General features: G+C 44.8%; 1 protein-coding gene across 2 annotated transcripts in view; it reads right to left on the bottom strand.

The window, feature by feature from the left end:
* The window catches only part of NR1I3 (nuclear receptor subfamily 1 group I member 3), a 493,273-nt gene that overhangs the window by 212,490 nt on the left and 263,944 nt on the right, over window positions 1–16,839 (bottom strand). For both annotated transcript variants that reach the window (XM_069217814.1, XM_069217815.1), the window contains exon 5: window positions 7,280–7,554. In XM_069217814.1, the coding sequence (XP_069073915.1) occupies window positions 7,280–7,554 (275 nt within the window). The remainder of the gene's footprint in view (window positions 1–7,279; window positions 7,555–16,839) is intronic.

Genomic DNA, 16,839 nt, shown 5'->3' with positions numbered 1-16,839 from the left:
GAGGCGGCCCACTCTCTTGGTTTGCACTGTAATACGGTAATTGATATACCCTGATCTAAATACCAGGGTAGTTAACCATGTTTTCCTTAAATACACAAATATCATGCTGGTTGATAAATATACCTCATTCAGGTTAGCAGGTTTGGAGTTAAGTCCGTCTAAATTCCATGATAGAAAGTTTAAAGTATCTCTCCCTAAATCTGATCCTTCTCTATGTCAGTCATGCTGAATGTGCAGTCTCTCAGACAGTGTGCAGCACTTGACCTGGAATGTGTAATCTATAGCTAGAGTAGGTTGCCTATAAAGATCTTGCGATCTGGTAACATCAATTCCTGATGTGATGAGGGTAGTCTTCATTTAACCAGTCAACTCAAATTTGACAGTTCTGAGTCAAGTAAACTTGGTGCACATGAGTTAGTGGTATGCATAATGGGATTTTGGGCAGCAGGCAGAAGGGTTGCTGCAGGCTGAATTTAAATTGAATCAGCCAATTTTAGGGGGAGGCTTGTACCTAGCTCAAGGCTGAAAAGCACATCAGTGAGGAACTCATTTTTTAGCATTATTTGCTAAAATCCAATTGGCTACAATGTAAGGATGATTGAGAATGAGAGGTAGCTTCAAGATTGTCAAAATTTATAAGAGTAGCATTTGTGTACTGTTCATATCTAATGGATAGTTTTGTTAATCATGTCATCTCATTTGCAGTGTATCAATTTTTGGGTATGTTAATAAAGAATTCAGACCTGCTATCTAATGTACGAGTTCTCCAGTAGCTTCACCTCTCTCTGGTAAGGTCCCTATCCAGATTTAGCTCAGTGAAGGCCTTCACTTGTCTCAAACAGTCCTGGGCCTCAATGTACAAGTGGTTGCAGTGTTGTTAATGTGGGTTTGTAAATGTCTGATTAAGGCCAGGGTCCCAAGCAGAAGCCTTGCTCCAACCCATATTAGATTTCTTTTTGTGTAAAATTGGGGTCTTGTGATGTGATTGGAGCAGTTGACATGTAATGGGATTTCTCCCTGCCTCCAAGGGACCTTTATAGTCTTTTACCGATACTAAAATGGGTTTGAACACCTTCTCCCTGAGATATACTTTCACTCAAGTAGGGTTTTTCATATAGCATTGGAGCCCTATTTACTCGAGGAGCTCCTTAATAGTACCTGTTAGTGCTGTCACTATAGATTTATTTTCACTAACCTGGGTCTGAAGTCCTTTTACTGTTAAATGGGTGGCTACTTCTAAATGCATACGATTAAGAGATAAGGTGTTAGCACTCTCCAACCCCATCCACCCACCTCACTAGTGTATTCAACTAAGTCTTTGCCCTTTATAACTAAACCATTGCTATGGGATCAAATCTATTACTACATATGATAGTTGGCTCAAGTTGGGGATGCCAATACTCTGTGCAGTGAGGTTTATGATTGTGCTTCTTGCAAATGCTGCATTATGGTTTCTTACAGTTTGAAGTTTGGCCTTAGGACGTGATCAACAGGCGGAATAATTATCAGACTTTTTCTCAAATATTGCTGCAAGCTTTGAAGGTCTCTTTTGAGCTTTGTTGCTAACAACCTTATCAAGGGCCTTATATGTACTTAGAATTGATTATACCTCAAAAATAAGAGTATCAATCTCTTCCAGTGTGCAATTAATTTGTGGGTTATGGCCAGACTTTATTTTTTTTATCATACCCTGTAGGGGGTTTAACTGCCTTTTGTTTTTCCATGTCGCTTTTAGTTGACTCAGGAAGGGGCCCTCTATCGAAAAGACTCTAGTGGTACATGTGCTGATTACAGGTGTAAATTATTAAGAAGAAAGAAAAAAATAGAACCAAAGCAACACACTAAAGTTCTCCATGCCAACTAAATGTGGTAGTCAATGGCTATATGAGAGCCCAGAACAACAAGCCAAGGGGGTGGCCCACCCAACACCAGCCTGAACGACGACAGGCAAAGACAGACATGGCCTTTGCCTGGGTGCAGCCCTCGCAGCGGGGAAGAGTGCTGCGCTTTGAGCACTCAACAAGGTGGAAGGAGCCGTCTCCTCCACCCGCTCCTCACAAGTGGCAGTGTCCTCTAGGACTTCGAGTCCCTCTGCAAAGTCCACTGTGTCCAGTCAGCCTTCTGTTTTAATAAATATGGATAAGGTGCAATACTTGTCTTGCTTTAGGACAGAAAATGAAGTTCACAGATAAAATGTTATTAGTTTAAAAAAAATCTCATTTTTGTCTCCACAATCACAGTTACGTGATGCTATTTCCACTGCAACCCTTTATTATCAACATCACAAAAATAAATTCATGACATTAGTTTGGGCCCAAGTGGGTAATCAGTGGGTAGTTACCACTACATCTAAGTAAAGCATGGGAACTTTTAAATCTCCATTTACTCTTGCGTACAGAGGTTGGGAGCAACCTTTATTAAAGGAGTATATTCATTATGTACTGGAGAGCATTCCAGCTATACAGTGCATTTTCTCTGTCTATGAAGAGAGAACTGGCAGGACTTTTCCATCAATCAGTCAAATTAATGTCAGCATATTGCCTCTATGGTCCTACTTCTGGTATATATTACCAGGGGCGATGTATGTTATAATATGACCTGTGATTCTCACAAAATCTGAAAATTTGCATCTAGAGGCAACAACGGGGTCGCCTCTAGTGATCCCGTGGGAACAATAAAGTCTATGACAATACCAAACCGATAAACATTGCTAAATTATGAACAATTACATGTCTTGTCTTCACAATGTGACTGCTACTAGTCACATCAAGCATGTCAACCTACCTGCAGGATGGTTATTCTATTGTGGAAATATCACTTTTACATACATTCCTGCTAATATAACTGGTGGACCGTGTACCTTTACACTACTAGGGATCATGATGTTTCCACTTTACATGAATTGGTGAAAGGAGTAAAATAAGATGTGGTCAAAGGGTAGTGGGACTGGTTAATTAGTTGGTTGCCCGATTCTATGCAATTATGTAATATTTTAGTCGGGATACTTAGTGATTTGCATTATAATAATTCTATGTTGCTGTGTACAGTGCATACCTAACTTGCTTACAACGTTTAAACCAAAAAGGGTTAATTTTAGACCAGTATGTTATGAGAGTCACTGGCCAAAGGGTGGAGAGTAATGCTATCTGTATTTAACCACTTGCTCCATCTTGGCCACTGACTCCATTTTGTGCTTAGCTTAGCTTCAAACGGCGTCACATTGGTGGCGCAGCTATTTTCCTGTGCACAGCTTGTTAACTTCTTTTAGCTTTTTCTCACCAGGGAAGGGAACATAACATCGGAGAGGCAATACAGATAAGGATGTACCAGGCTGAGAATGTTTATGGTAGAGCAGGGTATAGCTCGGTTTTGGAAATACACCATGAGATCTGGCCAGTCTCTATTGTGTTTTTTCAACACTGACCTCGTACAGCTAGCGCTTGAATTTCACAACTTACTCAAAGAGAGGGGGGTTTCTAAAATATTCCTCTTAAGTTTGTTAAAGTATATAAGGTGGGGAAGCTTGACAGTGAGGGAGAAGGAACGCATCTTTGGGGATGACCGCATTACTCAGAAAGAAGTCCTATTGGGGGTCGTTCTCTTTTGTCTCAATTGTCACAGGTTCCACAACTTGAAATTGGCAGATAAAGAATGATGTTCGATTCACGCCCCAGGGTGATGCATTTTTTATTCTACTATCTAGCTTTGCTGTGTGCATGCATGAATATGTAGTCACTGCACATATATATATATATATACATACACATACACATATATATTATATTCATTGTGGATGTATTGCATTTTCTTTGATTATTATTATTCCACTGCTGTGATAATTTTAAGAGTTGCACGTGTGTTGCTGCATTCACATTAAATGCTCATGTTATTATCTTTGTGTAACCTGGGAAGTGCCTTAATAAATTCATTCCTCAGACTAGGAGTGCTGCATTCCTTGCATTCTTTAGCTTTGTTCCCTCTTAGTCTGAAGCAAATCAGAACAGTGGGAACTGGACCAACTATCACTGATCCAATATCGTGCCAAAAGAACATTGGGTCAGACATACTACTTATTCGTTGTAAAATTATTTTCGCAATCTGTGACCAGCAAATATTTTTAGGAACTAACCTACAAACTATTAGGTAAAAAACAGAATTGGATAGAGTCGCAATCTGATCTACCTAATTAATATTAGGTAGGCTGTTAAGTGGGTGGTGGGGGCTGCAGTGATGGGAAATGGCCACTTGAGCTTGGTGCTCCGCTTTGGGGGCCGGAATTACATTTATTTTCCCACCTGACATCACTGCTGTGTGGAGTTTTGCCTGCTATGCTGGGGACCGGTGATGTAGGGAAGGTTTGCTGTCTGTTGTCTGCTTTCAAAAGGTGTAGTGGAGACACCATGTACCATCAGGCGGAGCTTCGACCTGATGATTTGTGAATAGCTGCCCTGGGGGGAGCGTCGCTGGTGACGGGATGGCTGCTGCCAACCGTGTCTTTGATCATAAGGCGTGGGGCAGGTGCGGCCTGTGTATGGTTGGAGGGCGGCTGCCCTCCTCCGCGCAGTGATTTTGCATTACAGTGTCTATGGTAACAGAGACCTGCATTTGAACACTTCTTGGCTGGCCTCCAAATGTCCTCGAGGGCATGGGCAGATGCATTCCTAAACCAGTATAGAGGCGGTACTGCTGAGCTTGTATCTCAGTTGCTTATTAAAGAACTGTTCCTCAACTGTCTCACTGTAGTCACTATTGGGTCACTTTGGTGTGTATTTGCTGCGCAGCGTCTCACAGTGCATCTCGCGGAAGTATCCGGTGATAAATACATGAGGAAGGCCGACCAGAAGCAAAGTTAACATTTGAGCAACAGAAAGTCTGTAGAGATCGAGATGGTGAAACTAATACTGCAGATACAATGCCACCAGGTGCTGTGGATGAATCCAATGCACTATTGCTTAATTTGAAGGCTGGACAGGTGGCCGTAGCGGAAAAGCTGGATGCTGTGCACTCTCAACTGGGAAACTTATCAGAGAGTTTGGATAAACATGCTTTTGGAAATTAATGCTGCTGAGCTCTGGATCTTGGCTCCTGGAGATGATAGTGCGACACCTGCATGGTCTGTTATTGCTCACCTGCTCAATTATCAGGATAGAAATACAATTATATGGCTAGTCAGTGAACATGGTCCACTGCATTACCAATGTTCTGATATTGCCATCTTCCTCGAGTTTACAATGGCTGTCCTGGAGGGCAGAAAGAAGTTCTCTGATGTTAAAAATCTGTTGAGTATTAAAGGTGTTGGTCACGCTATGCTGTACCCAGCAAAACTGAAAGTAATGACTGAGGTCAAACCTATATTTTTAGTTGATAAGAAAGCTTCCCTTTACTTTGCAAAACAAAACAGATTACCTGGTGTTGTTGCAGCTTTGGCACGCTTCAGCCTAGCACCAGCCATGGCAGATCGTACTGACTGATATAGAAGGGTTCTGGTGTGATAGGCTGCCTCAAGCAATTATTACTGTATATTTGTTATCCCATGAGTTACTTCCAAGGGATTGCAGCTTGTGCAGTTTCGGTGGCTTAAAACATAGTGTTTCAATACCTTCTTATTTTTAGAAAAAAAGGAAAAAAGTAGATTTCTAATTGTGACTCAATCCAATTGACCACAATCACAGTGACTGAAAAAGCTGTCTGCAATGTTTTGATTGATTTTCAATAATTCTTCAATAAAGTGACTGTTTTGCAGCCTGTTCTCTTAAAATGAATGGGGCTGTATTTTTAAAAAAACCTTTCTTTTAATTATAGTTTTAATTATTGGCAGTGGTCCCCTGGATCAGTGAGTATGCTTTTTCAAATTTTCATTCGCATTCACAAAAGGGAAGTGATGTCAATGGGGCTCTTCCATTTTGCTGAAGCATAACCACCCCGTTTGAGGCGTCAGTAAATAACCAATATTTTGCGACTGCATTTTAGTTGCAAAACATTGATACATAAGATAACAATGTAATATTTGGTTGGGAAACCTACAAAATGACCCTACTAAAATAGAGAACCACTGTATCAGACTTGCAATTGAGAAATTGGAGCATTTGGGACCATTAAAATGCACAGTCCATCTGCCCATGGCACTTAAAATCCTTCAAATCAAGACTGTAATCTGGGGCAATAATAAACTCCAGTCTATTCCAGTTAGTAGAAGTTAATCAAGTTGCCAGAGGATCTACATCTACATCACGCAATCCACACATCAAATTTTCCATTACCTTGGTTTCCCTCTAAAGGTGCAAGCCACCATCACCCTTAGTGATTTTCCTTCTAGACTATACCAACAATATCTACCTCAGAGCAACTTATCACCTTCTTTGTAGGCTGTAGAGAATTCAGAATGCATCCCCAAGACAAACTATATATCTTGACTCCCATCTCATCAGTTCTTCAACTTTTACAATTTCTTCCTAGGGACCCAAACATCACCTTTAGAGCAATGCATATGCCTCATTTAGAGATCCACCCCACACTTCCTTCAGATGTACTTCATAGCAGTAACCAAATTATATCACTATGCCCAAGGTTGGACCCCCTCCCCAATTTTGGCCATCCCTCCCTTTAAAAAGCCTTGCTTAGGTAGCAACTCTTTCTCATTCCAGGCAGCCAAGATATCGAACCCACTTCCTGCTAGAATAAAAATAAGCAACAGCCATTCTGAATTGAGCATTAAAAAGCCAGCTCTTACCACATGCATAAATGTATCAGACATATAATTCAGAAAAAAGGAAATAAATGTGCATGCATGACTGTGTGTATCCTCACACTTCTCAGCAACACTTCAAGATAACGGGAAGCAACCAGTTTGGAAAAGCATGATTAAACCATTTGTCCGGGCCTCACACCACACCTGACACCTCCCATAAGGAACAGTTACACTCAACACCCTATCAACCATGCGCTCCAAAAGACCACTGAGTAACTGCATGTGAGTTGAAGAGCTTTGCCAAGTCTTACTGAGCATGGAACACTAAGTAACTTCTTCAGTACAATACAAAAAAGATATTTAAGTACTGAACATATGGACTGCCAGAGAGTGATGATGCTGAAATTTTAGCACTATTTGGTTAATGGTCAGATGTAGAAGTATACATATTATTTAATAGGCATAGCTCAGACAGCAGTTTTCCTTAGATAGTCAAAAAGGCGTGCACAGCTAGCAACATTTTACATTCATGTGGATTTTAGTACACATAGATTAAGAGATAGGTAAGAAAATAGGAATGCACAAACTCACCGGAAATCTGGGATCTCCTTTGCAAATTTGATCAACTGCTCGATCACAAATGTATGGAGATCACTGAAGTGCTGAAGAAGCAAGGCTGCCTCAAAGGAGCAATTATGGTCCTCAATAAGGGTTTCTCTTTGTTCTTCGCTAGGTGTTTCATAGAGGGGTGACAGGGAGCCCTCAGTGGTAGGCGACAGACTACAAGAAGAAAGGGAAAGACTGCTAGGGTTCCAACAGCACTTGTCCCTACTTTTCTTAAAACATGTATACAGTCTGTCTGGAGGCTGGAAAGAAATAGAAAACTCAGTGAGAAAAATAGCTTAATGCTACATTGTTTTCACACATTAATTGTAGGGGGAAAAAAACAAAAATACATCCATGTCAGAGAAGCTCATACCCACCCCATGATCCCAACCCATTTATTGCCTAAAATCCTTCAGTGAAAACTTTCGTTCCAAGTCAAACTTTGTTAGGAGTGGAATGTCGCCTGTACCTCAACTCACTGACTTTTCAAAAACAATTTGACCTTCGAATGAAGACAGACTTTACAAGACCAGTACAGGGTTTTTACACAAGTTATTGACTTTCTAAGCACGTCATTACCCGCCCAGTGTCACAGCACTGCTCTTTGTAGGGAAGTGCAGGCATTTGGCACATTTTATTGACTTTAAGAACTCTTACGCTTAAGTGATGGAATATAATGGGACTTGGGTGTAGACTATGAAATGAGGTGCAGTGTATCAGAGTGGATGAGGTATGGGCAACGGTCAGATGGTTAAGAGGAGGGCTGTAGCGGAGATGTGTTGCTTGAAGTATAGGCTACACCTGACAAGATTCAATCAAACTTTAAAAGTATTACTGTTCTGGAGGTCAAGGTCAACAAAACTAAGATTGACTACTTGAGTATTCCAAAAGGGCATTTATTAGGTCAATAAGAAGGACGTATACTCAAAATCTGCTGGAATCATGTAGCAAGAACGAGGACGGACTGGGGGAAAAAACTGAAAGACAAGATGAAGATGTCGGTGTAGCTGGATGGCAGTGAAACAGGGATGCAAGAAGCAAGCAGTGCAGAAATAGGAGACTGAGGAACATTACTGACGAGACAGTTTCAAAACAAAGAGCAAGGACAACCTCTTTCGTGACTCAAAGCAAAGCAATCTGTCAAGGTATCAGTTCAGGGAAAATGTGTCCTTTTCCCAATATAAAAGGTGAAAGAAGGATGGAAATAAGCATACCACAGTCTTAGTAGTCACTTGCCCATGCATGAACATGTAGGAGTGAAAGATGCCTCTAGTTTTTGCACTGTCTGAAGAGCAGCCCACATCGACAATGCTCTGCACTCTACACTGTGGAACCAAGCATCCATCGTGTTGGCCTGTCTCAGCAGTATGGAGCCTCCAGCAAACAAGATATTAGAATGAAAATAGTGTGTCCATGTACTGGTACCATAATGGGAAAACCCACTGCTAACCATGGGTGGGTCTCTGTTAGAATGTTTGCTTTTATTCTAAAACCAGGTTTGGTTGAAAAAATACCAGAATGTATTGGACTTGAAATATGGATGTTGTAAAACCTGAATGCATCAGAGTGCATGAAGCATAAGGCTTAGAGAACATGCTTGCTTAAATTTAAGACGAGCCATACAAGTTGTGCAAACTGATGAAATATGTCCTTGTGTGTTATGTTTTCTTTAGTCGCGTTGACAGGCAGGAAGAAGCATTAGCAAAAGCATTTGGTTTCGCCTATGTGATTAACAATTTTCAAAGTGCGAAATTACCTGCACTATTTAATTTACCTGCTAAAGAAAATTGGAAAATGATGAATTGGCAGTTATAGTTGATATAAGGTAGTGCAAATGATTAATATACCAAATGCAAACAACGTGTTTTTACAATGCTTTTAAGTATTTAATGTATGTGTTTAAAAGAGTTTTGTGCACACCAACATAACCACACTCTTCGCACTGTGGAGTATATGTTTTCGGAAATAGCTGGAAGAATGGATTGCTTTGGCCGCGCGATGGGTCTGTTTTGGAAAAATGCACAATTTTAGAAAAAACTGCATAGTTACTTATATTTGGTCGTGGGAGGCTTGGCAAAATAATTATATTAATTGATTTACCTGCTAACTAAAAGATCAGAGTATTATAAAATTAGAGGCCTGAACAAACGATGTGTCCTCACACAGGGTGAAAGCGAGCAGAGTGCTGGCTGCGGACAATGCACGGGACCACCCCAATCAGGGGGGCCCCGCTTATGGTGGCAGTGCCGGGCCGGACGTGGGGTGTGGGTCGGGGAGCGACAGGCTCCCCGGCCCCCACCCATCAAGAAAAACACAGCCGATTGGCTGGGAAGGGGCCCGCAGCCCAGGAAACACTGTTTGGCGTCCCTGGAAGCGCTCTTTGTGCGCGCTCTTTGACACGCGTGGCGAGCGCATCTTTCTCGTGCTCGCCCATCGGATCAGGGGGCCCCAGTGGCCGCAGCAGGAATTTGGGCTATTTTTCTTACTTTTCTTTTGTTTGGGCTATTTTTCTTTCTTGGGCGTCTGTTGGGCTCCTTTTGGGCTGTTTTTTGGGCTACTTTTTTTCCTTTTTCTTTCTTTGGCAATTTTTAATATTTTTAATTAATTTTGTTTGGTGCTCCAGTTTGCAGGTTGCTTTCTGACGCATTGGAAGGGAGAAGAGGACGACGCGAGTGGCCAGCAAGCCTCACAGGGGGCCGTAGGGGTTTGAGCTTAGCTCACCTGACCCGAGTTACTCTCGGTGGTGGCTCCTGTGGGGTTCCTGGGCTGCTGGGTGAGCGGCCACCTGGACAATATTGTGTTGGGAGCATCAGTGGTCCTGCTTTGCTTGACAGATAGTGCTGCACATGTAGGGGAGGTGCCCTTTGTCATAACTGTTGGGGTTTATGGTAAGGTGGTCCTTACATTAAGTTATTTCTTGGAAGAGGAGTCCCTTTGGGGTCAGTGAGCGATTTCCTGTTTGGAGGTGTTTTCCTCTTAGGGGCCCTTTTATAGTTTTTGCTGTTCTAGTGGTCATGGCTGAGAAACGGTCACAAACAGATGAGCTCCTTGAGGTCCTGATGCTTAGGATGGACGCTATGGACCAGGCCATAGCATCCTTGAAGGCACAGACTTCTTCTTTAGGGGCGGGAGCACCATCTAGCGAGGCAATCCCCCTATCTCCGAAGAGGGTGCGGGGACAGAGGAAGGGTAAAGGCCCTAGGGGGAGGCGGGCGGAGGTCACCCCAGCGCAGGTTGGGAATTGTATCAATCTAGATTCAACGCAGCCTGAGGTTAGTGCATCACCAGTGGTGGATGCAGGGCACGCTAGGAGTGGGGTCCAGAGTCTGGTGCCAGGGCAGACTGCGGGCGTTGTGGTCCCTACAACAAACACATTTGCGGGTAAAGACACTGGGGAGGCCAGTCAGCGGGATCTTGTGGGCCATTTGACGTCTGTATTGCCATGGTTGTCTGAGATGGAGTTGCTGTCCACCAATTTAGTGGGGGGCCCATTGTCTGGGGCTAATGAGGGAGACGTTAGGGAAAAGGCGCGACAACTGGTTTCCAGGTTGGGCACTGCGAAGGGTGCCCAGGGGTCTAAAAAAAAAAGGGACAGAGTCAAACACTAGTGGGGGGTGCAGGGGGGCAGCTCCTTCTCCCCAACCCTTACAGGGGGGGACCAGTTGGCTACTGATGCATCGTCTGCAGCACAGCCGGTTACTTCTGCGTCGGGCGCGCCCGCAACCCAGGCAGTTAATCCCCCAGCGGTGGTGACCTCTACAGCAATGACTTCGGTGGTCCGGGAAACCGCAAGTTTAGGTACTGGTCACCCGTATGCCCTTTGGGGATATTTGCTCAGAGCATGAACAGTTAGGTCTACATGTACCGGTTCAGGTGAGGGAGAAGATTTGGAAGGGGGCGTACATTGATATCTTCAGTTTGCTGGTTGACAAAGCTGAGAATGAGGAGGTGCGGCATTGCAAAGAGTGCGCACATTCGAGAGAGTGTGGACATTGGCCACAAAGAAGGGGAGTGGAGTAGTCTTTGTCCAACTGGATTAGAGCGTTCTCCATTTATAAAGCCATTCTAGCTGAACGCTTCAGTGACTTAGGTGCCCAGTTAGCTTGCTATCAGAACAGGATTGTGGAGGCACATGACGAATATGGTGGCACGGCATGGAAGGAATATGATAAGGAATTCAGGAGAATTAAGGCGTACAAGCCTGCACTGGCTTGGGATCAGATACACATAATCACTTGGTTGCGTTATACTAATCGCACTCAGGGGCCGGCCCAGCAGCTTTTTCGTGGACCTGCAGGGACAGACGCAGGAGCCTCAGGGGGTACTGGGGCCAAGAGGGGAGCCTGCTGGGATTTCAACCGGCACACTTGCTCCCGGTCTCCCGGGACATGCCGTTTTAAGCACTGCTGCTCCTTTTGTGGCCAGGCCTCCCACCCAGAATTCAAGTGTTTAAAAAAATCAAAAGATAAAGGGGCCAAGAAACAGGATAGACAATTTGGGGTGCGCGGGTCGCACAGTATCTTTTGTTAAAGCTTCGTCCCCCGTTAATCTTTTGGCTATGGTCCCTTGACTTAACGTTTACCCCAACCAAGAAGCTGCGCAGGTGTTGTATTTGGGCTTTAAGGACGGTTTCAGGATACCAGCTCAGGACTATGTTGGCTCACCCCATTGTAAGAACCAGCTGTCTTTGCGCTCCAACCCCGGTGTGGCAAGTAGAAAGATCAAGAAGGAACTGGATTTGGGGCGGGTGGCGGGGCCCTTCGATGAAATTTCCATGCAGGGCTTTGTTTGTTCTCCTTTAGGGGTAGTCCCCAAGAAAGAGCCAGGGGAGTTCAGACTGATTCACAATCTGTCCGCTCCAAAGTGGCAGTCGGTGAATGAGGCCATTGATGGGGCATTGTGTTTGGTTAGGTATGCTTCTTTGGATCAGGCAATTCAAATGCTGCAGGAGCTGGGGCCTGGAGCTTTGATGGTGAAATCGGACATTCAATCTGCGTTTCAGTTGTTGCCAGTGCATCCCGAGGACTTCCGCTTGTTGGGTTTCCAGTGGTAAGGACAGTATTACTTTGATAGGTGTATGCGTATGGGCTGCTCTCTGTGTCATGTGCCTATTTTGAGAAGTTTAGTACCTTCTTGTAGTGGGTATTTAGGGACAGGGCACGGCATAGGTGGGTTTTACACTACTTAGATGATTTCCTCTTTCTGGGGCCCGCTGGATCTAATCACTGTGCTGGTGCGTTGGACTTATTTAAAAAACCCATGAAGGAATTTGGGGTTCCACTTGCTGAAGGAAAGACGGTGGGCCCCTTCTCCATGATTGAATTCCTAAGGATAGAGTTGGATTGAGTGGCAGGTGTGTCCAGATTGCCTTAGGAGAAAGTGGTGTCCTTTTCACACACGTTGCGGTCTTGCCTAAGGGCGCAGAAGTTGACGCTTCATCAGTTGCAGTGCTTGGCCGGGCAGCTCAACTTTGCGCTGCGAATCATACCCATGGGGCGCCCCTTTTCTCGGTCAATTGCCCAAGCCATGTCACGGTTAAAAGTCAAGCATCATCACACCAGGCTTTCCAATGAGGTCAAACAAGATATGAGTGACTTTAATGGGACAGTGGTGTGGCCTAGTCCGCCGAGGTCCAACGAGGAATTGGGACTTTTTACTCATGCAGCTGGGAGCATAGGCTTTGGGGCTATATTTGGTACAGCATGGTGCACTCAGCGATGGCCCTAAGACGGTCTAGGAGGGCCTAGTGGCCAATATTGGTTTCCTGGAGCTGTTCTTTTCTGGTCTGATAATATGTCTGTTGTTGAGTGGATTAACCAGCAAGCAGCTAAGTGCAAGATGATCCTAAGGCTGCTGAAAGAGATAGTTTTATTGTGTTTAAGGTTGAATGTGACCTTCAGAGCTAAGCACTTACCTGGAGTGTTGAATAACGCTGCTGACGTTTTAAGATGCAGTTTTTCAGTTCTTATCTCCCCGGAGCGGAGGAGTTCCCAACGCCCTTTCCAGAGCATCTGTGGCAAATTGGTGCCAAAGAATACGGGACCTCGTGGCAGCCAGTTTAGCACCCAGGACGCTGAAGGCTTACCAGGGAGCATTTGCAGCATATGTTGATTTCAGAGGTGGGGCGGTATCGCCAACGTGTTTTGATCCGGCTTCAATCTTGGCATTTTAAAAAGTTTTGAAGGCTGAGGGGAGGTCAATTGCGTGCGCCAGGCGTTACTCCGCTGCTATTTCTTTCTTTGCGCAACTAGGAGGGCTGTCCGAAAGGGACAAAATAATTTTTAGCAAGAAGGGCCCTTCGGGGATGGCAGTGCATTCAAGGCTCTAAGCCGGACACTCGGCGGCCCATTGATGTGACAAAGTTTGGGGCCTTGCTAGTCGTGTTGGATCGTGTTTGTACTTCTCCCTCGGAGGTTGCCTTATTTAAGTAAGCCTTTACCCTTGCCTTATATGGAGCTTTTAGATTGGGTGAACTGGTGGCGCGCAACAAACGGGACACCTCAGGGGGTCTGCAGTTGGCGAGTATTCATTGGTCGGAGGGGTCTGGGTGTCTGGCGATTACTGTTCCCCGCTCCAAGACGGATCAGGATGGAAAGGGGGGGCCACATTCTATTGCATAGAGCCCCGGGTAATGCATGTCCTCTACGGAACTTGGAGGCCTTCCTAGCACTGCGCACTCCAGGGGCGACGGGTGCGGTTTTGGTGCATGTGGATGGCACGCCACTTACTAGGTACCAATTCTCACAGGTACTCAAGCGTTCCCTTCTGGCAGAGGGTTTGGATGCCTCAGATTTTGGCACTCACTCCTTTAGGATAGGGGCAGCCACAGCGGCTGTGGCAATGGGTTTCCCAGGAGCAGCGGTTAAGAGAATTGGAAGGTGGTCATCGGATTGCTACAAGCGATATGTGAGGGTGCATATGCTGTGAGTTCATGTCCTTGACACCTCTCTTTCTTTGTACTCTTTGCAGACATCCGCCGCAAGTATTTGACGGTTCCAAAAACTCTGGTGCACGCAGGAGTTGCGGGTATCATCATGGTTTGGGTAATCGGACATTCCCATGTCCGACGTGCAGGTGAACTATTTGCAAGGAGTGCCTTTGCGTCACGCGCATCGGAGGCTGGTTGTGGCATCTCTGTCTTTGGCCGCGGTGGGCTGCGGCTCACTCAATTAAGGACATTCCTGGATTCAATGCCCCCTTTAGGCTACTCGTCACCGGACATCATTGTGCTGCACCTTGGGGCTAATGATTTGTTTGCGCTAGGACTCTGGCAGCTGTTTGAGCTGGTAATATCTGAAATTGGTTAGTTGGCCAAAAACATTTCCTCAGGCTGCCCTCGCTTGGTTGAACATTATTCTTAGTTCTTTCTGGAGGGGCGGGATCTCAGTGAAAGCCCTCAATGACTCAGTAAGAAGATTTAATAGCAAATAGCAAGAATCTTGTTTGTTTCTTATGCATGATGATCGATGGAGCGAGGAGAGGTCAGATTGCATTTGGCTCTTGTTTTGCCCTGGGGGACATTCAATACTTTTTGTTCAAATTTTAAGAAGTGCACTGAAGCATACATCCTTGATATTGTCTTAGCTTACTTCGAGAGAACTTGAAAAGTAATCTCTACTTGCACCCACATGTGAGCCTCTCTGTTTGTTAAAGAACTTAGGGCCAGATGTTCAAAACTTTTTGCAAGTAACAAACAGCGAATTTCGCTGTTTGCAACGTGCAAAAAGCACATCGCGATGCCCAATCCCCGTTTTGTGAGTCGGTAACCTGGTTACCGACTTATAAAACAGGACTGTGAGTCGCAATTAGGAAGGGGTAATGCATCTCATTTTCCTTTAAGGAAAACGGACTGCATTACAAAAAACGGCTTTATTTAAAAGCAGTCACAGACATGGTGGTCTGCTGTCTCCAGAAGGCCACCATCCCTGTGAGTGCCGCCACTTGCAAGGGGGTCGCAAATTGCGACCCACCTCATTAATATTAATGAGGTGGGCCTTTGTGACCCCCTTGCGAGTCGCAGATGGTGTCAGGGACACCATCCTACATTCTGAATTGCGAGTCAGTCTGACTCGCAATTTGCGAGTCGCAATCCAGATTTTTACTACATCTGGCCCTATGTGTTTAGGTTTCGCCTGCAGAGCGCTTGCACCATGCTTGTGAAATATTTTGTATTAAATACATCTTAAAAGGGGCTCACTTCCCGCCTCCTCTTGATTTCCTTGCTTTTACTGGGTCCTGTGCTTGCCGCTTAGTTTTCCTCAGTTTTAATTGGTTGTAGCAGTATGTTCTTGCTTTTACCAATGGTTTTTGCATTTCTGTTTCTGTGCTTTTGTCTTATCAGGCTCCCATGGTACAACTACTCATTTCCATCCGCCATGTGTCGCTTTGATGTGTGGAGCTTTTCTTTTTTTAACTTTGATTGCGGTCCAGCGTTTTTTTTGTTGTTGTTTTTTTGTTCTACTTTGCAGCACAGCATTTATTGATAGTTCTTATTGTGTAGGTCGATTTCACAACGATTCTAAAGCCACCCCACACTCCCCAAATCAGTGATTTTTAAATCCCCCCCTCGTCATCATTCTTTTCATATTTACCCCACCCCCTCCAGCTCTCCATGTTTTTTTTAAACCACAGTGGCAGTGCTAATCTACTTAAATATGCTGAGTGACTCTGGGTCTGATCCAGGGTGGTTACACAGCACGGAAACTGCTGACACCCTTTACTTGCGAAAGAACGGTGCTGTTAACCATGAGTGTATTTCTTATATGTCTATCTTTAAGTGTCATTTTTTGCAATTTTTTTTACAGCGTATATCCAGCCATCACCACCAGTTACGTTACACAAGGACACAGCTTCAAAGTCTGCAGCTTTGGCCGTTAGGCCACATCCTCTCCGTAGCACTTCCGGGATCATATCTCTTTTGATTGCCTCTTGGAGAAGTCAGATTTGAATGCCAGGGTACTGGGCTTGATAGTATGCCACAGCTTTTGCCGGATGGGACAGTGTGGGCTGTGAGCAGAGCCTAGGGCAGAAGGCAGTGCGCAAGTGTAGCCAGATTGGGGCCTGTTTACAGTTGTTTTCATACTGCCTTCTGTGCCTGCATTCTCGGGGGTCTGCTGTGGCCCCAGTAAAGGTACGCCTTCTGACACTGATTTCGGCATTGAAAGGGCCCCAGTGTTTGTACATTGACGGTTTAGGGTCCACAGTGCCACTTTCAAGTTGGTGCTGTGGTGGATTTGTCTCAAAAACGTTGGATGGGATTGTACTGCTCTGAGTGTAATTGGTCAGCACGCTATTGCTGATTAAACCTGAACCCTCTGTGTGGAAACAAATATGGAGAACTGAAGGCTCAGTTCAATGTGCCACCATTACCTATCCCCCCAATCTCGTCTAATGTTCTTGCTTCTCGCAGGGGCTCTCGTTTGTGCCTCTAACTGGAGCACAGCAAGAGCGGAGGAGAGAGAAGCTGGGATGTAAAATAAACACTGCCTATGTACTGGAAAGTAGTAGTGTAACGCTTCATCCTTGATCTCGGGGACCCCACCTTC

Source organism: Pleurodeles waltl, chromosome 12 (assembly GCF_031143425.1).
Source record: "Pleurodeles waltl isolate 20211129_DDA chromosome 12, aPleWal1.hap1.20221129, whole genome shotgun sequence".
In the NCBI taxonomy this organism is placed as follows: domain Eukaryota; kingdom Metazoa; phylum Chordata; class Amphibia; order Caudata; family Salamandridae; genus Pleurodeles; species Pleurodeles waltl.
Note: the sequence above shows the minus strand (reverse complement) of the source record. Positions and strands in the feature narration are given on the sequence as shown.